Genomic DNA, 22,723 nt, shown 5'->3' on the forward strand with positions numbered 1-22,723 from the left:
CAAAACGTGACATCAAAATTAAAGGGTTAGTTTTTTTTGTTTTTTGTTTTCTTGATACATACCATATTCCTCACCAAAATAAGGGGCAATATAATCTTACCCATCACCGTCAAAAGTAGAATGGATGGCACTACCACTAAGATCGCTTTTAAAATCCTAACCATTCACCACTGGATTATAATGGAGTGCTATACCATTGAGATGTTCTCTAGGGTTCATGTCTTTTCATCTATCTTGCAGAGGAATCACATATTATTATTCTTTCAATAGACGACTTACAATTAATTAGTTTGCAAGGACCAATAAAAAATCTTTGATTTACATTTTCATTCGGTATTCAATTACCTGTTTAATTATGTTTAAATATTTTATGATATGGAATAGAATTACCATAATATTATTTACATATTTTATGATGAAAAAGAATAAAGTTTTCATTTTATTATATGAAAACAAACAGAACAGTAAATAAATTAATAAATAATAAATCAATTCATTCTACATCTGATAACTTGAAGAAGAAAAAATAAGATAATAATTACATTAGAATGAAATGGATGCCATCAAATTCTATTACATTCCATTCTGTTCTATTTTACACTATTGAAACAATGATAAATAATATTATTTTATTTCATTTTATTCTATGTGACTAGTATTAATTATAAAAAATATATTGACTACTTCTGTATTTAGAAAAAATAATGAAGTATTTGTCATTTTGTCCAACTTTTTGTTCTTTTAATATCACTATACTTATTATTATAATTTTGCTTTTATCCTTCTAGCAGAAATAATTGAAACCCCCCCAAATGTTGCAGTCACAAAGTGGAGAAAATGATTAGACACTTTATATAAAACGAACGGGGACGTTTTTCTTTTTTCTTTTTTTTTGTAAATAACGGTGACGTTTTTCGATTAGTTCAAATTTCACATCATACATTTCTTTTTCAATCTTTATAATAATAATCATGCATCTTTAAAAGAATCAAAGATTGAAGCGTACACGACTTAGATGCTCCAGGGTTTAATACTAAATGACCTCAAATGAGTCAAATAGTCAAATTTGTTATATTCAATTTTTGTTATTAAACAAAAATTATTTAGTTCCAGATAATGAATTGAGTGTTTATTATATGATATGACATAAAAATAGGGAGTGTTCAAATCGAATTACTCAGTAATCAACAAATCAGTGGATACATATAAAAAAATAAAGGAGAATACATCCCTCATTTAACAGCAAAACAAACCTATATTCCTGTTGACCCATCGATAACTGTGTGTAAGCTTTTCTTTGTTTTTTAATTTTTGTTTGACAGTGGAGCCTGTTGCCTTGCTAACAGTTATGCAAGTATGCGTGCAAGTATACGCGACAACAAGTAACATAGAGCTTTTTATGAATCCCAGTTATTGTTCCCACAAGGATCTTTTGGCGTTTTGACTTGGAATAAATTAGTAATTGCTAACAGAACTAAAAATAAAATTAAATCAAATTAAATGCTACTACTATTCTAAACTAGTGTACTGAAAATGTTTTTGTGGAAATTTTCTCTTTTTAAAACAGTGATTTTAGTTGGTGAAAGGATCTTTAACTAAAAATTACTTAACTAAAAGACTTGTAAAATATATTTTTTTAATGATTTTCTCTTAAGTTTTAAAACAGAAAATTAATTTCAGATTTGGATGAAAATACAAAAGGAAAACAAGGATCGATTTTGAAAACAGAATTTGGAAGCAAGTTGGGTGTCAATTTTCCCTTCCTTCATTTGCCATTAGGATGCTTCACTGTTGTCATAGGACCTTGAAGTACCATTTCCTAAAGTTACATGGGGGTAACTTCATCCCTGGAGCCATACCCATTCAGAGAGATCTCTCTCAACTTTCCATGTGCTCACAGTGGGGTCTAGTGTGAGTTATTTTCCAATAATCTCACACCACTAGGAGTAGCCTATGTGTGATCATCACATAATAAACTCAGCAAAAAAAACGCACAGTAAACAAACTGGAATCAACACTTTAAATTTTAAAACATCACTAATAACAAACGAATTCCGGGTACTCTTTCAACCCAACTCTAAGAAAATTAGCTCATCACCACAGGTTGATGAGCTAACAAACAGCAAAGGTACATAATAAAAGCAACAACTTAAAACGTACGACTAGCAAAATATAAAGGCAGAGGCTATCTTCAACAAATAGCTCTGAAATAGTGCTTACAAAAATTACAGAATTCTAAAAACCTAAAAGCATAACAGAGAACAGTAAAATAAAAATTTCCCAAAGGGAAAAGAAAAACTCCCCGAAGAAAGAGAGGAGAAGAGACCTACAAATGCTTTTATCTCCTCCTTTATAGCTGATCCCAGGTCACCTCCTCAAAACGTACGTATGCTCCTCGCTCCACTCGATCGTGCGTGTCCCTTGTACGATTAGCAACGCACCAAAAGGAATCTCCAACCACTACTACTAACAACCTCCAGCTCATCAAGTCGATTGAGGGACTTGTTTGGATTTTTCTGTATCGCACAAAAATCGGTTAGTGTTTGTGTTTTGGTTGGTTTGATTCAAGAATTGAACCGTGAGTGAGGCTAGGGTTCTGTGATTTCGACTGAAATTGAAGGACGGTCTAGATCGGTGAAGGGATTTAGAAGGATCGGTAGAGATGGGGGTCTAAATGAAGGTGGGTTTGCTTGAACGGTTTGTTGTGCTAGGGTTTTTTCCTTATTTCAACTTTTCACTCTACTGAGTTCTTTTGCTTCCCATTCCTTTCTTTTCCTTCTTTTCTTTCTTTTCTGATTTGGGCTTCTCCCAAAATTGCTTTTTTCTTCCTTCGATTTGGGCTTCTGATCAGCAAGGATTAGCCCATTCTTCCTTTATTCTTTTCTTTTCTTCTTTTCTTTTCTGACATGTATTGTAACTTAGCCCAAGCTTTTCTTTCTTCTCTTTGCTTGTAGAAATAACACCAATTGGGCCTGAAAAATACAAAACCAGCCATTAGCACTCAAAATCAGAATCATTCATTTCTATGCAATATTTGGGGTTTTTATTAACAAAAGATATCCTTTTCATTCACATTTTAACATCAAACTACATGTTCTAAGTCACAAATCATGGACTTATCAGAGCCCACCAAAACTTGTGTGCACGAATTTTATTTCTTTTGCGGTTAAAGGAGGGATGTATTTCCCAAAAATAAAATTAGGATGGTAGTTCACCAGTGCTAAGATAGGTTGTGTAAGATGTGGAGAGTATTCAAATATCCTTTTCTTAAAACGTGAATATTGTTACAAGATAGTTGTACGCATATTCTAAGTTATATGGCGAGCTATGATGCATCGACACTTCAAAATATTTGACGTGTCATGTTTGATATTTCCTGACATTTTCTGATACTCTGACACTTCTCGACACTCCATCATGCATTGCAGAGACTCAAAAAAAGGTTCGAAGGTTGTGTTACGTTGTGTTTTTAGTTTAAACTATTAGATTTGTTAGATCACGATTATCATTATATTAAGTTTGACATAAATATATGGGATATCTTATATTTATTTGCAAAATTGACGAATATTATAAGTTTAGTTTCATTTTTTTGTTAAATTATTAAATATTAAATATAATATACACTATATAAATTAAAAATATTATATAGGGAAAAGTGTTTGTTATTTTAAATAACACAACTTATATCCTTTCACTCTCACAAAGAGGTGGGACCCACACCTTTATTTTTTCCTTTCCACTCTCTCTCCTCTTTTATCTATCTCTTTCTCTCACTTAAAATGACACAACTTTATATCCTTTAAAATGATACACACTTTTCCCTATTATATAATATCAAAACGTGTCGAAATCTAGCATTTTTTAGAATTAACTTATCGGAGTGTGGTGTCGTATCTCGTGTCAATGTCGGTGCAACATAGGTGGCGAGTAATTTATATATATATATATATATATATATATATATATATATATAGGGACAAGATCCGTTTACAAACTTTTTTTGCAATTACACTAATGTAGGACCGGTCGTACACTGTGTGATTAATGTAGGACCGGCCCTACATAGTGTAGTTTGTAAACAAAAAAATTTGTAAATATAACTTGCTCCATATATATATATATATATATATATAGGAGAATGATATTGTGACAACCAAGTTGTGTTACTACCAATCAATCTCACCGTTAGATTGATTATGTTGATCCAACGGTTATATTTATTTCCATCTTTGTATGGTCATGATTCCCCATATTTAAAGTGAAAACATTAAATATGAGAAATCATAATCATACAAAGGTAAAAATAAATATAAAGTATTAAATTTGGGAAATCATGACTATACAAAGATGAAAATAAATATAACCGTTGGTTCAATATAATCGATCTAACGGTAAGATTGATTGGTAGTCAATTGGTAATAACACAACTTGGTTGTGAGAATATCTTTCTCCATGTATATATATATTAAGGTGATCGTGAAAAAAAGAAAAAAGAAAAGAAAATATTGATGATGTCAGCCTTATCTGCACGGAACAAAATGAAAAAAATAAAATAATGAGTTAAAGATGGGTCTAAAGTTGCATGTTCAGTTTCAGTCTATGTTTGTGTCTGTTGTGTCCTTTTCAATGGTGGCTGATATGCTGATTTGGCTTCCTTGTCGCCATCGAGAACATGACGTCTATCTCCCCCACATTCCCACTATTGCTATTTAGTAATATCATTCATTCATGGACCATATATGATATATGGAACAATAATGATTTTTCAAACCAATAGCTCTCAATAAAAATGGATTTACCAAACCCCACTAAACCATTTTTCTTTCGCTTTCGTCCTTCATTGGAAACCATTATTAACTCACACCCCTCTTCAAAAGGACTATGTGTTTGTCCTCCAAGTACAAATCTCTCTCATTCCACTTTCCTCTCCCTCAAAAAAACTTGTTTTGAAAAAAAGAAAAAAAGAAAAAACTTTTGTGTGTGCGTGTGTGTCTATCTTGGTCGTGACTTGCAGCGTTTGGTGGCGGTGCCGGAGAGTGGAGACAACAGCCATTGTTACTGTATGTCAGTGGAATATTACAGTGGACTTTACTACGGTGAGCTAGCTAACCCTTTACAATGGCCAGAGTTCAGGAAAAAGCGACGCCTTGTTGCGCGGCAGAAAGTAACAACCGCACAACTTCTTCTGCGGCTCCCCAACAACCACCACCACCACCACAACAACAACAACCACAACGACCCTCCGTCGCCACCTTCATTTCCGCCGTCGATTCCCACCCTGATCCTCCTCCCAAAACCGCTTCTGCCAAAGGTTCTTTTTTTTTTTCATTTTCAAATTTTCGGGGATTTTAATAATTTATATATTTTTTTTGCCGAGCTTGTTTTGGTGTAATTTGACTTGATCACCTTCTGTGTTCCCAATATAATTATGCGAAAATTGTTAAGAGTAGAATAAACAAATTAGTCATACCAAAAGTAGTTAAAATTGTTTCCAAATAGTTGTTGTTTTAGTGGAAGGAAAGATAGTGTGTTCAATTTCTGATAGTTCGTAACTCTTGAGGAGTGTGAAGAGGCTGAAACCAAAAACAGGACTAGTTGCCCGCTAGAATTATGCACACCGATTGATATCTAAAAAAAAAAAAGTTTTAAAGCCACTGATATTGGTTTAACTGTGAGGGATTTGAGTGAGTAGTCTGCATGAGATCGTAAGTTCAGACCTCAGTATCACTATTGTATAAAATGTTTTTGCACTTGCGGATAATTGCAGATAAGTTATTTGCATTTATCACCAAAACGACGTAGTTTTAGTATTGAAATCTTAAAAAATTATAAATATAAAGACTATTATAACCCTGAAATAAATTAAAATTACAAAAACACCATGATTTCTGTCCTAAAACGACGTCGTATTGGACTTACTGCAGATAACTTATCTACAGTAACCGCAGAAAAAGAAAACAAAAAAAAGAATAGTTTTATTTTGAGTCAATTTATTTGAGTATATCTTTTTTGTCTTTCCCTCCGTGCTAATTTACTGAATCCAAATTTTATTATATTTGACTATCAGCTACTAAACACAGTTTAAAAGTCCTTTCGTTATTTGCATGCTTGATTGATTACTTTTGATAATCACTGCATGTTCTCTAAAGAGTAGTATTGTATTGAGTTCGTTTAGTTGTCTTCCTCTATTATAATTATCTGACTCCTAATTTCATTTCAATTTTACTATCATTTCCCTCATATACTTGGCCTATAAAACAGAGTAGCACTAGCACACTCCTTTTCTTAATTGCAGTTGCATACATGGTAAATACACACAGCATGTTTTCTTATCCTGTGTTTCTTTTTGTGTTTATTCTCAATTACATGCCTTGTTCTTTTTTTGAACTTCTCTATGTACTTCTTGGTGGGATAATAGAAGTTTCAACTTGTCATGCAGGATAACTTAATTGAATGAATTGCCATGTTTCCTTTTAATTGCATAAAGAAAGATTCAAAACTGTTGAGATTTGTTTTTCTCTAATAATTAACTTGTATTCCTTCTTAATTGGAGACCAATGGGATAGACCTTCTATGGTAATCTGTAGTTTATGCAGTCCTTTTATGTGTTTGATTGACGAGGAACACTCCTATCTGTAAGTGTTTTTTTATGCTTCAACTGTGTTGCTACGTTGAATTTACAGAGAGATTGGGAAGCCTTGCTTTGTACTGAGTTTTATGTCCTTTCTGACCTTTTGTTGTTCTTTGTCTTTTCTGTTGTAGGGGATTTCTTATCCTCCCCCTAGTTTAACTTCTCTTTTTTCTTTATTTAATAAAATTTCTTCTTCCATCCAAAGTTAAAAAAATGTTTCCTGTGGCATAGGTATCACAGTCATGGTGAGAGCTCAAACCTGCCACCCTTTGGATCCACTATCTGCTGCTGAAATATCTGTCGCCGTAGGAACTGTTCGGGCAGCTGGGGCAACACCTGAGGTACATAATACATTTATCTCTTTCAGTGTAGATTTTGCTTGAGTTTAATACACCAAGTAATGGCAAAACCATGTTAGATGTTGCCTACCAGGCCATAACTACATATCACTGTGTTTGCATGTTGATGATGTTCTTTGATAATCTTGTCAGGTGAGGGATAGCATGCGCTTTATTGAAGTAGACTTGGTTGAACCAGAAAAGCATGTTGTTGCCTTAGCAGATGCGTATTTCTTCCCTCCTTTCCAACCATCACTGCTTCCCAGGACAAAAGGTGGACCTGTGATTCCAACTAAACTTCCTCCAAGGAAAGCAAGACTAGTTGTTTATAATAAAAGGTCAAATGAGACAAGCATATGGATTGTTGAACTTACAGAAGTTCATGCAGCAACTCGAGGTGGACACCATAGGGGCAGAGTGATTTCTTCTACAGTTGTTCCAGATGTTCAGCCTCCAATGGTAAAAATATATACTACTCATTCATTTTTATTCTTCCTTTAAATGTTGCTGCCTATTAGGATTGGTAGAGTCTTCCTAGTCCCCATGTTAATTGATAACTAAATTATTTTTCCTTTTTCTTTCCCAATTTTTTTATGCGGAAGTTTGTAACTTGTTTGCCTTTTAGAATTTTTATGGCTTTTCTAAAACTTGAATGAAGTTCTTAAAGAATGGATATCTTGCAGAACATCAATGGTTCTTTATTGTTCTCGAGAAGCCAGTGGCACAATCTATTTTAGTTACATTACTTTGTGGTGTGAATTTGTTAACCTTGCTGAATTGAAAAAGCTTTGGCATTACTTGCGTGGATGGATTACAGAATTGGAATCACCACTCTTATACTATTGTTCTTTGTCAATCCTAAGAAGTTGTTGGCACCGTCATGTTTTTTGTTTAGTAGTATGACATTATTCCTGTTAGAAGTAATGTTAGCTTTTTTGGTGACAAATAGAATATCTAAATCCAAAAATAACATGCATGCAGATTGACTTATAAGATTATTGGGAATTTCATGTATACAAGGAATGTCATTGACCTTCATTTCATGTAATCATCGTGACATGGTAGGCCAATTGATGTAGAACCAAGTAACCAAACACATGAACAACTATGAAAATGATATTTGTAGTCCTTTACACAAACTAATTTCTAAATATAAAGTAATATTGAAACAGGGATAGAGATCTCCCTTTGCAATCAAAGGATCAAATCCTAACTCACGATTTAGAAACCGTAGTCTATGTAGCACCGATACGGACACGGGACACGTGACACGATACGATACGACAATCTGACACGTTAATACTAAAAATTGTTAGATTTCGACACGTTAGGACACATTTTGATATTAAACAATATTTTTAATTTATGTAGTGTATATTATATTTAATATTCAATAATTTAACAAAAAAACGAAACTAAACTTATAATATTCATCAATTTTGCAAAGAAACATAAGATATTCCAAATATTTATATTAAACTCAATAAAATGGTAATCGTAATCCAACGAATCTAATAGTTGAAACTAAAAACTCAACATAGCGCAACCTTTGAACTTTTTTTTTAATTTCTATAATGCGTGTTGGAGTGTCGGGGAGTGTCGGACACGACACGTTAAGGTTTTTGAAGTGTCGGTGCTTCATAGACCGTAGTTCCCCAATGGAAGCTCTGATCAGATTTGTCATCATTCTGTATCACCTATACAAAATGGATTCTGGTGCACATGAATGGAGCCAAATAAGTGTGTTGAGAACTATTCCAAATTGTGATAATTAATGCGACTACTACACTGACCTCCTAGTTCTTATTTCCATTATTTTCAAATCAACATTGTTTGTGTTGTTCACTTTACACATATAGGATGCTGTGGAATATGCTGAATGTGAAGCAGTTGTAAAGGACTTTCCTCCATTTCGAGAAGCAATGAAGAAGAGAGGGATTGAGGATATGGATCTTTTGATGGTGGATCCCTGGTTAGTTACTGCTTCAAGATGATATGATTGACATTTATGAGAATTTACTCATCTGTCTTATTCTCTAATTCTTCTGTTGTTGAAACTTACAGGTGTGCTGGATATCACAGTGAAGCTGATGCTCCTAGCCGCAGACTTGCTAAACCACTATTCTTTTGTAGAACTGAGAGTGACTGCCCTATGGAAAATGGCTATGCGCGTCCAGTTGAAGGAATCCATGTACTTGTTGATATGCAAAATATGGTTGTTCTTGAGTTTGAAGACCGTAAACTTATCCCCCTTCCCCCTGCTGATCCACTGAGAAATTATACTTCTGGTGAAACCCGGGGAGGAGTTGACCGAAGTGATGTGAAACCCTTACAGATTATTCAGCCTGAAGGTCCAAGTTTTCGTGTCAATGGGCACTTTATTGAATGGCAGAAGGTGGTTGCATGTCTACGTACATTTTCCAAAACTATTTATTAGCCATACTGAGAACTGCTAAAACTAATTTCCCATTTTGCAGTGGAACTTTCGTATTGGATTTACTCCCAGGGAGGGTTTGGTTATTTATTCAGTAGCCTATATTGATGGAAGTCGGGGGCGAAGGCCAGTGGCCCACAGATTGAGTTTTGTTGAGATGGTGGTCCCTTATGGAGATCCAAATGATCCTCACTATAGGAAAAATGCTTTTGATGCTGGGGAAGATGGCCTGGGTAAAAATGCTCATTCTCTCAAGAAGGTCAAAGCATTTGCTTTAATTTCAATCATTCTTATCTTAATTTGTTCTCCTTTTTCAGCGTAGATGAAATTGAAATTGTTTTGCTTGATGTCATTATTCAGGGTTGTGATTGTTTAGGGTATATCAAGTACTTCGATGCACACTTCACTAACTTTTACGGAGGTGTTGAAACAATTGAGAATTGTGTTTGCTTGCATGAAGAAGATCATGGTATTTTATGGAAGCATCATGATTGGAGAACAGGTTTGGCTGAAGTTCGACGGTCTAGAAGGCTGTCAGTGTCTTTTATATGCACTGTGGCTAACTATGAGTATGCATTTTTCTGGCACTTTTATCAGGCAAGTTAATTATCTGTGGTCTATGCATATATTTGTGAGTCTGTCAAATGATATTGGTGGAACAATCAATGATTTTGAGGCCTAGTGATATATACTTCCTTTCCTTTAAATACATGCAAGGAAGTATCTCAGGTAGTAAGTTTGTGTAGAGTCCTGGGAGGGATTCAAGAGGAGGGTCGTTCTGTGTACCCTAGCAACTAAATCAGAATTTTCATCAGATTGGTATGAATGCTTGCATCATTATATTATACTGTGGAGACATATTCTATTTCAATGATTTCAACTATAGCATGATTATTAAATTTATGCCTTTTCTCATCTTACATTTTAAATTGTTTTTCCAATCTCTCCCCTGGTATTTAATAATGGTTTTTGGTGGATCTAAATGTTCAAACTTCAAGAATGCTAGTTGGTTGCCTCTGTAATTCTGTATTTGTGCTTTCATTCTTGCAGGATGGAAAAATAGAAGCTGAGGTCAAGCTCACAGGAATTCTCAGCTTAGGAGCATTGCAACCAGGTGAAACTCGAAAATATGGCACAACTATTGCACCTGGATTATATGCACCTGTCCACCAACACTTTTTTGTTGCTCGTTTAGACATGGCAGTAGATTGTAAGCCTGGGGAAGCATTTAATCAGGTCAGCATGCAATTTTGTGTTCAAGTGGGAAGGGCGTTTAATGTAGAAGACAAATTTTTCTTGTCGCCTACACGTCCCAAAATTTATAATAATAGTAATAGCATGAACTACAATTAGGTGTCGTGCATTCTATAGCAGGAAGATGAGCAGGAATGAAATGTATTTTAAAGAATACCATATATTAAGGGTACATAGTAGGTTCTCACCGCTTCTTAATGTCTTTTAATTACTAACTACCATGATTTTTGACATTGCCACCCATTACTATATGAGGTTTCTTTTCTTTTGTGTTGATTTCCATATTGAACTTCTGGTTTTGTGACTTAAGTAGTTCATTATATGGTTCCTTTTAGATATAAATGTCTTTCTTTTCCATCACTAAGTGTTGTAAATATTGGTTATTTAATTATTATTATTTGTTGTATTGGGCCAAGCCCATTAGGTCAAGTATTAGGTCAAGTATTAGGGTTTTTCATTCTCTATAAATAGAGACCTTTTTGTACAGATTATTTACACAATTAATAATATTTTTCTTATTACTCTTTTCAAGTTGGTATCAGAGCTCTCGATCCTGAGGGCTCTGCTTCCGCAATTACCTCCGTTAAAACAGAAACCTTCTTTCTTAGCCTCTTGCCGCCATTAGCCGTCACCGGAAATTTTTTTCGGTGGACCTTTTGGACCAAGAGGACCAATTTTCAAATCCTTTTTCTCTGATCTATCAGCTTACGGACGTGTTATAATCGTTTGACGACCGGATCTTCCCAAAACAACACAAGGCCGCTACTGTTCATCGCGTTTTGGACACTTTTCTGGCGACCTTTCAACTCCGACCGGCCACAGACAGGTTCGCGACCGTCGGACGACCTCGCCGCAGAAATTTCAGCTCCGGCGGCCGCCGCACACGCTCTCACGCGCCGCCACACTCCCGGCGAGTGAGGCCCACTCGCAGACACCTCCACCGGAGCGTGGGCCACTTTTTCCAGCTCCGGCCAAAAAGTTTTCTGATCTTCTCTTCATCCTCTTTCTGGATCTGTGCTCTCCTCTCAGTTCGGACGTCGTTTGGTATTTTTTTTTGTGATTTTTGGCTTCTTGGTGTTATCCTTTGACCATTTTTTGTGCAGTATGACCTCTTCTCAAAGGAGTTCCTTTACAAAGTTTTTTGATGGTGCATCTTCTAGACCTAAGAGAGATGATCGATGGTGTTCTTATTGTAAAAGAACAGGTCATATCAAGGATCTATGCTTTCGCCTCCATGGAAAGCAAACTGTCTTAGAAAAGATGGTTAGGATGCGTGGTCAACCGCATTTACTAAAATAACTTCTGCACCTAATGAGACCCAACCTGCATTTCGTCCAGATGAGTTGGAACGGCTCCGAATCATCCTTGATTCTCTGAGTAAGCCATCTGATACTAGTGCTTTGACTATGACTGGTATGAGCTCCAAAACTTATTCTTTCCTTTCTTCATGTAATGATTTTAAACATTCTTGGGTTGTTGATTCTGGTGCTACTGATCATATGGCTTGTTGTGTTGACTCCTTTACTTCTTATCATCCCATCATTGGAACTCATACAATAGCCGTAGCTGATGGCTCACATACATTAGTTGCGGGTTCTGGTGACATAAACTTACAGCAGTCCTTACATCTTAAAGATGTTCTTCATGTTCCTAAACTCTCCACAAATCTTCTTTCTATTCATAAAATTACAAAAGATTTGAATTGTACTGTAACCTTCTTCCCTACCCATTGTGTTCTTCAGGATCTCGCCACAGGGAAGACGATTGGTAATGCTAAAGAGCAAGGTGGGTTGTACTATCTGGTGTCACAATCTCCCGCAACTAAAGTAACAGATCACATCTTGATGTCTCATGTTCAATCAACTGCTGATTCTTTGATTTGGCTTCATCATAAGCGTTTGGGACATCCTCCATTTAGTTTACTCAAGTCTTTATTTCCGTCATTGTTTTTGTCTAAGCCTGTTGAGTCTTTTCATTGTGATGTTTGTGAATTTGCTAAGCATCATCGTGTGTCTTTTCCTTCTAGTATTACTAAGAGTGTTGCACCCTTTGATCTTATTCATTCTGATGTTTGGGGTCCTTCTAAAGTCCCTCATGCTTCTGGAAATAGATGGTTTGTTTCTTTTATTGATGATTGCACTTGTGTCACTTGGGTTTACTTAATGCGTGAAAAGTCTGAGGTACCACAACTGTTCTTTCAATTTTATAAAATGGTTGAGACCCAATTTGGTAAAAAATTCAAGAGACTAAGAACAGATAATGGTACTGAATATGTTAATCACAGTTTTTCTCAATTTATACGAAATAACGGTATGATTCATGAACTTGCTTGTGTTGACACCCCCCAACAGAATGAGGTTGCTGAAAGAAAAAATCGTCACCTTCTTGAAGTGGCTCGTGCATTAATGTTTCAGACACATGTACCCAAATACTATTGGGGAGATGCTATTCTTACTGCAGCATTCTTGATCAACCGTTTACCCACTCGGGTACTTGACCATGTAAGTCCTATTCACTCTATGACTTCTTTTTTCCCTTCTATTCCAACTATGAGTCTTCCTCCACGAGTGTTTGGATGTGTTGCTTTTGTTCATGTTCATAAACATCATCGCAGTAAGTTGGACCCTAGGGCTATTAAATGTGTTTTTCTTGGTTATGTTCCTGATAAGAAGGGCTACAAGTGTTATCACCCTGGTAGTAGGAAATTTTTTGTTTCTATGGATGTTACATTTCAGGAATCTGAGTCCTTTTTCCAAGGTCCTCATCTTCAGGGGGTGAATCCTTCACCAGAAAACTCATCACCTCCCTTCTTTGAGTTTGAATCTTCAGTGTCTACTCCTTTACCTGTGTCAGTATATCCTCCTCTTGTTCCTGTTCCTCCTGTGTCTGATCCTCCTGTGAGTGATCCTCCTGTGACTGATCCTCCTGTGACTGATACATCAAGTACACGAGAGATACGGAAGATTATGACACCTGAGTTGGTATATCAAAGAAGGAAACAACCCACTGGTAAGTCCTGAATCTCATATTTCTGATCATGATGTTAATACTTCTGATGACTTACCCATTACTACTGATTCAGATGATTTACCCATTGCTCTTAGAAAAGGAAAAAGATCTTGTCCCAAAAAATCTTGTTCTTCCTGTCCCTCTTGTACTCAATGCCCTATCTCCCATTTTGTTTCCTCTGCTAATCTTTCTGTGCAGCACAAAAGCTTTGTTTCAGCACTAGACTCTATTGCAATCCCAAAATCAGTACATGAAGCCTTGAAAGATGGGAATTGGGCTCAAGCCATGCAAGAGGAAATGAATGCGTTGGAGAAAAATAAAACATGGGAGGTTATTGATAGACCTAATGGAAAGAAAGCAGTAGGGTGCAGATGAGTTTATGCCCTGAAATATAATTCTGATTGAACTCTTGAGAGATACAAGGCTCGGTTAGTTGCCAAAGGTTACATTCAAACCTATGGCATTGATTATGAAGAAACATTTGCTCCAGTTGCAAAGATGAATACGGTGAGAGTCTTGTTATCCCTTGCTGCCCATTACAATTGGGATATAAATCAATTTGATGTGAAAAATGCTTTCCTCAATGGTGAGTTAGAAGAAGAAGTCTACATGGAAATCCCGCCTGGTTTTGATTCTGTGAAGGGAGAAAATAAAGTTTGTAGATTGAAAAAGGTCTTATATGGATTGAAGCAGTCACCTCGTGCCTGGTTTGGAAGGTTTACTAAGATTATGATGACCTTAGGATACAGACAAAGTCAAGGAGATCACACTCTTTTCTTCAAGCACTCCCGTAATGGGAAGCTTACTGTGCTCCTTGTATATGTTGATGATATTATTATCACAGGTGATGATTTTGTGGAGAAACAAATTCTGCAAACACGGCTTGCCTCTGAGTTTGAAGTCAAAGACCTTGGGAAACTGAGATATTTCATAGGGATAGAAGTAGCTCATTCAAGGAAAGGAATTTTTATCAGCCAGAGGAAATATGTTCTTGATCTTCTCAAAGAAGCAGGAAAGCTCGGGTGTAAACCCTCTAATCCTCCTATTGAGCAGAACCACAAGATAGGCTATGAAGAGCAGAGTCCTCCAGTTGATAAAAGACAATATCAACGGCTAGTTGGGAAATTGATATATCTGGCTCATACTAGACCAGACCTAGCTTATGCTGTTAGTGTTGTCAGTCAGTTTATGCACGATCCAAAGGGGAAACACATGCAGGCAGTAGAGAGAATTCTTTAGTATCTTAAAGCTACTCCTGGTAAAGGCTTGTTATTCCGACATGATGGCAATCTCTCTTTAGAAGTTTACACTGATGCTGATTATGCTGGATCCGTGACTGACCGTCGTTCTACCACTGGTTACTGCATGTTCTTTGCGGTAACTTGGTGACATGGAGAAGTAAGAAACAAGATGTGGTCGCCAGATCAAGTGCAGAAACTGAATTTCGAGTTGTGGCTCAAGGCATTTGTGAGTTATAGTGGCTGAAAATTGTACTTGATGATCTCAAAATAAAATATGAGGGACCTATGAAGCTGCTATGTGATAATAAGTCCGCTATTTGTATAGCTCATAATCCAGTTCAACATGATCGGACTAAACATATTGAGGTTGACCGTCATTTCATCAAAGAGAAACTTGATAGTGGGCTGATTACCACTCCATACATTCCCATGGGCGTCAATTGGCTGATCTATTAACAAAGGGGCTTCCTTCAGACAGATTTCAAGAACTTACTAGCAAGCTGAGAATGATAAATATCTATTCCTCAGCTTGAGGGGGAGTGTTGTAAATATTGGTTATTTAATTATTATTATTTGTTGTATTGAGCCAAGCCCATTAGGTCAAGTATTAGGGTTTTTCATTCTCTATAAATAGAGACCTCTTTGTATTTACACAATTAATAATATTTTTCTGATTACTCTTTTCAAGTCTAAGTTTCATAAAAATGACAAAGCATAAACTGATATCCTCGCTCCCTCTGCGCAGGTTGTTGAGATGAATGTCAAAGTTGAAGAACCAGGAAAGAATAATGTTCACAACAATGCATTTTATGCTGAGGAAAATCTGCTTAAATCAGAAATGGAAGCAATTCGTGATTGTGACCCTTTATCTGCTCGTCATTGGATTGTAAAGTTCTTTCCACTTTTTAATTCCCCCCCCCCCCCCCCCCCCCCCAAGAAAAAAATCATAAAAGAAAAGCAAAGAAGCAAAATCAATGGTTAAATTTTTCCCTGGGTGAATATTTTTCCCCGTGTTGCTGTCTACTTTAAATATTGTAGCAGGGACAATCTGTAAAATTTTCAAATTTAGCTGCTGTTTTATGCTTTTCTTTTCTTTGAGTAGGAAGGATGTTGCATAGTGTTTGTGCTACCTATATATGTTAAATTTATTTACATAAAATGGCAAACCTTAGCTTATAAGCCTAGGGTAGGGGTGAAGGTCGATTATACATAGTCTTTCCCTTGTATTTTTACAAAGAGATTGATAAAGGAACAACCCTACAGCTGCCTCCAACCTTCAATTTATTTACATAAATCAAGATTGCATAATTCTGGTTGTCATATTGATTTAAGATTGCAAGGTAATAGTATCATAGACCTCATACTATATTGTTGAAAAACCATTGGCAATTAAATTTTTCTTGTAGATGTATATCTATTCTGGTTGTGGTTCCAGGAGGCTTTTACTTTTATTTTTATTTTTGACATCGGGAATCTGTATTGACACAACAATGTGTTTTATGTTAGGCTGTTAGCTAGTTCATCATCTCTTTCTTCTACTGACTGTATTTTAATTTTTTCCAAGTGCATATTTTCTACAGGCATATTAACCATGTCTGGAGTTATGTTTTTTCAATGTTGGAATTATTTACTTGTTTGAAGAAACCTTAGCTTCCATCTTGAGTTGCTTAAGTACATTTTCTGTTTTAGGTTAGGAACACAAGGACTGTAAACCGAACTGGACATCTAACAGGTTACAAGCTAGTACCTGGCTCAAATTGTTTACCTTTGGCTGGTTCAGAGGCCAAGTTTTTGAGAAGAGCAGCTTTCTTGAAGCACAATCTTTGGGTTACTCCTTATGCTCGCGATGAATTGCATCCTGGAGGAGAGTTCCCTAATCAGAATCCACGCGTTGGAGAGGGTTTGGCTACTTGGGTTAAGCAAAATCGACCACTGGAAGAAGCTGATATAGTTCTTTGGTTAGTTCATTATACAATTTGCACTTACTAGACATAAGGTCATGTGAGACGATCTCAGCAGTCCATAAATAAATCAACAAATCAACTGATATCCTTTTCTCACTCTTTATCCTATTGCACTTTCCATAACAGTTGATTTGTCTTTAGACAATTGAGATCGTCTTATATGACACTATATCACGTGAAAGGAAACATTTCCCTATACACTTGCTTTATACATGCCACTCCTTCAATGCACTTTTCCATTGCATACTTGAATATGCAGTGGAGCTGAGCTGGTTGGCTTGTGGTGACATCAATCACTGGTAATAGAGGAGGAGAGAGAAAAAATGTTAAAATAGGTAGTTGCAAAATCATAACCGTTGATTTACCTTTGTATGATTGTGATCTTCTCACATGATCATATCATGTTTTTTTTCCACATGAGAGGATCAATTTCCATCACTGATAGTTGTTGTCTTGGTCGTTTTGTTGTGGTTATGTATTTTCTTACATATGTCATCTTATTTGGTGGAAATGTTCCAGGTACGTATTTGGAGTGACACACATTCCTCGATTAGAAGACTGGCCTGTTATGCCCGTGGAACGAATTGGTTTCATGCTCATGGTATTCCATTCACCATAAGCTTATGTCTTTGTCATTCTTTTTTTCATGTCCAAATTTCAAATGAGATTCATATTGAAATACTTTGCACTCAAATATTACAAGATTATGTGCTCATACAACATCTGAAATTGAACTTTGTCTTCAAATTTGATAAACCATGTTACTTTACAAAATTAGGCACTAGTATTTGGGAGTATTCAGCAGCACCTATGGAATAAAGTTGTTTACTTGGAAACATAAAATATACTAATTTTGTATACATACAATTTATGATGCAGCCACATGGGTTTTTCAATTGCTCACCAGCAGTGGATGTTCCCCCAAGCCCAAGTGACTTGGATGATAAGGAGAATGGCATGCCTGCCAAGCCTATTGTTAATGGACTCATTGCCAAGCTCTGAAAGGACCAAAAGCAGAGACATTCAGGCTCATTTATCCCTTTTATATGGTTATGTTCATCAAATCAATGGGTGGTTCAATTTAATCAAATATTGAATACTACTGCTTGTTTATTGATTTGCATGTAATATGATGTTTGTAAAAATTATGTTGATATTTGTGAAAGGATTGTTCATTATCTAAATATCCATGACATACCTACCCAGCATGAATTGGTTTGATTATGATGGCTCAAGGATAAACGAAATAGCGAACAGACTTGTAATCTAAGTTTGATTTTGTGTTAAAATTAATTAGCCTGGCAAATATTTTATATTCCATTTGATTTTATTACCTCTATAGCTTCTTTAGTCCTAATAGAGATGTTACCTAACCGTCGTAAGCATTATATTATCTTGAAAAATAAATGTTGACTCAATCAATCATGTACACGTGGCAATAATTTCTAACATTGTCAGGTTCTAGTTGTGTAGGGAATTTCCAGAGAGAAGTTTCGTTTTTATTTGTACATATTTTTTGAGTTTTCGGCATTCAAATTGGGACAACGATCATTCTAACACATTTTTTTTAAAAAAAAAACATAAATGTGGGAACTCGGTTCCCTCAACTCGGCTAAGAAGCTGTTTCACGGAAGTCAATCAACAAGATCCTGGATCTCGACAATTTTACCTCGGCCTGAACTTTACCAGGTCGGACAGCGTAGTGGAAAAACTAAAACAAAGGGGAAAGAGAGAAAGAGAACACAAACAGTTTTAACGTGAGAAAACCTTCTCTAATAAAAAAGTAAAAACTCATGAGACTTAGTCCAGTTCAAACATTCACTATGAAAATAATGGGTACAAAGAATCAAGATTCACCAAAGTGGTGGTTAACACAACTTCTCCAACAATGGTGATAATCAAACTTCCCTAGAGATGTTTCACTCAAACTCTCTCTAGAGATCTCTCAAATACAAAGCTTAAAGTTTTGCTCACAAATCTCTCAAATCATCTAGCCTCCATCCACAGCTAATGAATATATAGAGGAGGTGAGATCTAGGGTTTAGGGTTTTTGGAAAACCCCTATATGGGCTTGAACTTAACATTGAAGGAGGAAGCCCAACAAATCTCCCCCTTCGACTTCAATGTGTCGGCTTCAGCATCAACTCAGCTCCTTCACAGCAGTCTTCAAATTTTCTTGTTGGAACCAGCTTTGTCATCATATCGGACCAATTTTGGTCAGTGTGCACTTTGACGAGTTCGAGCTCTCCACCTTCCACCACATCCCGGATCCAGTGATACCTCACATCAATGTGCTTAGTGCGGGAGTGATAAGTCGAATTCTTCGCAAGATGGATTGCGCTTTGATTGTCACAACCTAGCTCGTACTTGTCTTGATCATGGCCGAGTTCCATGAGGAACTTCTTCATCAACAGCATCTTTTTGCTTGCCTCAGTAGCGGCAATGTACTCAGCCTCGGTTGTCGATAGTGCAACACACTTCTGAAGTCTTGATTGCCAAGAGACAGCTCCTCCGCCAAATCTCATCATGTATCCCGTCGTTGACTTCCTCGAGTTAGAATCTTCCCTAAAATCAGAATCTGAGTAGCCTTGTGATAGTCCTCAAGAGTTGAGGCCCATTAAGTGCAAATTGTTCCACAAAACCCATGTTTTGGTTATAAATCACGCCCTTTAACCTTCTTCTTTTCATATAGAGCAACTGTTTTGAATAGTGGACCAGAGCAATGCCGAAAGTGGGAATTAAGGTAGACCTGAAGCAAATTTAACATTATCTTTTTCACATATGACTATTGGGTTAGTTTGCTTTGTTCAGGACACCTACGGCCCACCAAAAGGAACCACAAAATGAAGAGAGAAGAAGGAGTGTTGCGCAGAAAGGAAAAAGAAGTCTGCTATAGTACAACAGCAGTCAAAAGAAGCAATGGGGAGCTGCCTCGTCAGCTACAGCAGAGAAGGTGAAGGTGCTGCCTCTGCTGCAGTACGAAAGCAAAGAAGCTGAGCAATGGGGAGCCGCCACGTCAGCTACAGCAGAGAAGGTGAAGGTGCTGCCTCTGCTACAGTACGAAAGCAAAAAAGCTGAGCAATGAGGAGCCGCCACGTCAGCTACAGCAGAAGGAGTGGAGGTGCCACCCTGAATCCGATACTCCTACTCACAAAGGGAGCCAAAAGCAAGGGGGACCACTTCCATTTAAGGCCAAGCTGGCAAGAAGCAAAGCTACCATTGGAGAGGATTTAGACAAAGCATGACCCTTGATGAAAGGAACAATGGAGATCAAATGAAGAACCCTATAAAAGGAACAAGCAATCCTCATAAAGAGGAGGATCAGCACCCATCCTAGGACTGGTTGTCTCTTTGTTTTCTTATTTCTTTGTAAAAATGCTCATTAGGAGCTAACTTCCTCTAAGTAGGTGAGGGTTCCATAGAAGTAATCCCTTTTGTCTTAGGATAGCTTTGTAAGGAACACATATTTTATAAATGAATTTTGAGTTGCTCTTTGGTTTAATTTATTGATTTTGTGAAACCCTTTGGGCTGGCAACCTCATCCCGGGACCACTCGGTTGATGAAACACTGACAAAGGCGTGTGGAGCATTCTCAAAATCCTGGGGTAGTTTAGCTTGAAGAAAGGAGGGATAAACACCTGGAATGGGGAGCACTGCCATGTGAATCCATGCTCTTTTGAGAAGGCAGCATGGTTTCCTTGCATATAACTCCAAGTACTATGGAGTAACGTGGAGAGTAAGGCCTTACCCTATGCTTACCTATAGCAAAACAAGGGAAGGAGCAAAATCCACTTGTAAAATATGCTACCAGGCAGGGTTAACCAAAGGGATGAAAACATGGAACCCGTAACACCTACTTGATCTTTTTCTTTCTGAAATTAATCTTAACTCAATTCCTATCACAACCTTTTCCTCACGATAACTGAACTGTGTTTTACTAGCTGATGCTCTTACTTTCATTTCGTTGACTGCTCTTAAAGTTACTTCAATTGATGCCATTTTATTCGATGACCATGCTAAGTCATTCACTGCTCTCATCTGGTTCAGAATGGTTAACATTGTTTAACTAGCTGCCCAGAGATTGCTCTTTGTGAAGCTTAGCTGAGAATAGTGATTTCTTTTATTGCTCCATTTTACAAATTAAGTTTCCTTTAGCGCTTCTTACTTCACAACTGCTCCCTGAGGACGATAAATCTGGGGCTATAATACCCTATATTGCTTGACACGTACGCTTGCGTATAGTTGAAGAGGGTTGCTCTTAGTCAGAGTAGATTGCTCCTGTTGGCAATCCTGATTACTACTCTACACTCTTGCTCTCTGAAAGAAATATTCCCGAGCAACTCTCGGTTCGACCAAGCACCTTACAACTCGGCTTTGCCTTCTCCAAATTGGAGACATAAGTTGGTTGTACCTCAGAGGTACTTGAAGATCCACTTCACTGCTTCCCAGTACTCTTTGCTGGGGTTTGACAAATACCGGCTTACCATTCCAACATCATACGCCAAATTGGGTATAGTGCAAACCATTGCATACATCAAGCTTCCGACGGCGGATTGGTACAGGATCTTCAACATCTCGTCTTTGTCTTCATCAGATCTCGGACATTGCTTCTGGTTCAGTTTTATGTGTCCGGCTAGGGGGGTGCTCACTGTTTTGGTTTTGTCCATGCTGAATCTTTTCAGAATCTTCTCAATATACTTCTCTTGACTTAGCCACAGTAGCTTCTTTTGTCTATCTCGGATAATCTTGATTCTGAGAATCTGCTTTGCAGAGCCGAGGTCCTTCATTACGAAGGACGAGCTCAACGCCTTCTTCAAGGCGGCTATCCTCGATTTGTCTTTCCCTATAATAAGCATGTCGTCAACATATAATAACAAAATCAAAAAATCTCCGGCCTTATACCTCTTCACAAATACGTAGTGGTCGGCATCTGTCTTCTCAAACTTATGATCAGTCATGAATGATTCAAACTTCTTATACCATTGTCGAGGTGCTTGCTTCAAGTCATAGAGGCTTTTCTTCAACCGACATACTAAGTCTTCTTGGTCTGGAGCTCGGAACCCCTCAGGTTGTTCCATATATATTTCTTCTTCTAAATCACCATGAAGAAATGTCGTCTTCACATCCATTTGTTCTACCTCGAGGTCCATCGAAGCCGCCATAGCTAAGACATTTCGGACCGAGGTCATTTTCACCAGAGGAAAAAAAATCTCCTCAAAGTCTACTCCTTTCTTCTGATTGCAGCCTTTCACTACAATTCGGGCTTTGTATCTCGGCTTCTGCCCGTTCTCTTCGTTCTTAATCTTGTAGAACCATTTATTTTTCAGAGCTCGTCTTCCTTCTGGCAACTCGGTCAGCTCATAAGTCTGATTCTCGTGCAGAGACTTCATCTCGTCTTGCATTGCCTTTTCCCATTCTTCTTTCTCTGAGCTCGTCACAGCCTCATCATAACTCTAAGGCTCACCGTCTTCAGCAACGACGATGTATTCATCAGATGGGTATCTTGTAGAAGGTCTTCTTTATCGAATTAGATATCTCGGCTGTTCTTCAGCTTGAGAACCCAATTCATCATTCTCATCTCGGATCTCATCATCAACTCGGACCTCATCATCAGCTTGTTGCTGGTCATCATTTTCTTGATTTTCTCCCCCTGCTTCAGCTCAGACAAGAGGAGCAGGTTCTTCACGTCTGACAGTAACACGGACTTTGGGCTTTGAGATGTCATGAATATTCTCATCTTCATGAAAGATCACATCTCGACTTCTCACTATCTTCTTATTGATTGATCCCAAAGTCGAAACTCGAACTCACATCTAGGCGAACCAAGATAAATGCATTCTTTAGTCTTC

General features: G+C 37.1%; 1 protein-coding gene across 1 annotated transcript; it reads left to right on the top strand.

Annotated features, from left to right (window-relative positions):
- Positions 1-4,894: 4,894 nt before the first annotated feature.
- On the top strand, positions 4,895-18,150 carry LOC133302725 (amine oxidase [copper-containing] zeta, peroxisomal-like). The gene is made up of 12 exons (XM_061502540.1): positions 4,895-5,314; positions 6,866-6,975; positions 7,126-7,431; positions 8,832-8,944; positions 9,037-9,367; positions 9,450-9,665; positions 9,767-10,003; positions 10,457-10,642; positions 15,656-15,796; positions 16,600-16,868; positions 17,394-17,475; positions 17,754-18,150. Exons 1-12 carry the CDS (start codon positions 5,122-5,124, stop codon positions 17,874-17,876), a joined length of 2,307 nt encoding a protein of 768 aa, XP_061358524.1. The 5' UTR covers positions 4,895-5,121; the 3' UTR covers positions 17,877-18,150.
- Positions 18,151-22,723: the final 4,573 nt, after the last annotated feature.

The sequence above is a fragment of the Gastrolobium bilobum genome, unplaced genomic scaffold, assembly GCF_033153095.1.
Source record: "Gastrolobium bilobum isolate Gb01-03AN ecotype WA unplaced genomic scaffold, APGP_CSIRO_Gbil_v1 utg1285, whole genome shotgun sequence".
Taxonomy (NCBI): domain Eukaryota; kingdom Viridiplantae; phylum Streptophyta; class Magnoliopsida; order Fabales; family Fabaceae; genus Gastrolobium; species Gastrolobium bilobum.

Coding starts and splice junctions, on each gene's coding strand:
- LOC133302725 (XM_061502540.1), top strand. CDS start 5,122: ATGGCCAGAGTTCAGGAAAAAGCGACGCCTTGTTGCGCGGCAGAAAGT. Junction 8,945..9,036: donor CTTTTGATGGTGGATCCCTG/GTTAGTTACTGC, acceptor TGAAACTTACAG/GTGTGCTGGATATCACAGTG. Junction 10,643..15,655: donor CTGGGGAAGCATTTAATCAG/GTCAGCATGCAA, acceptor CCCTCTGCGCAG/GTTGTTGAGATGAATGTCAA.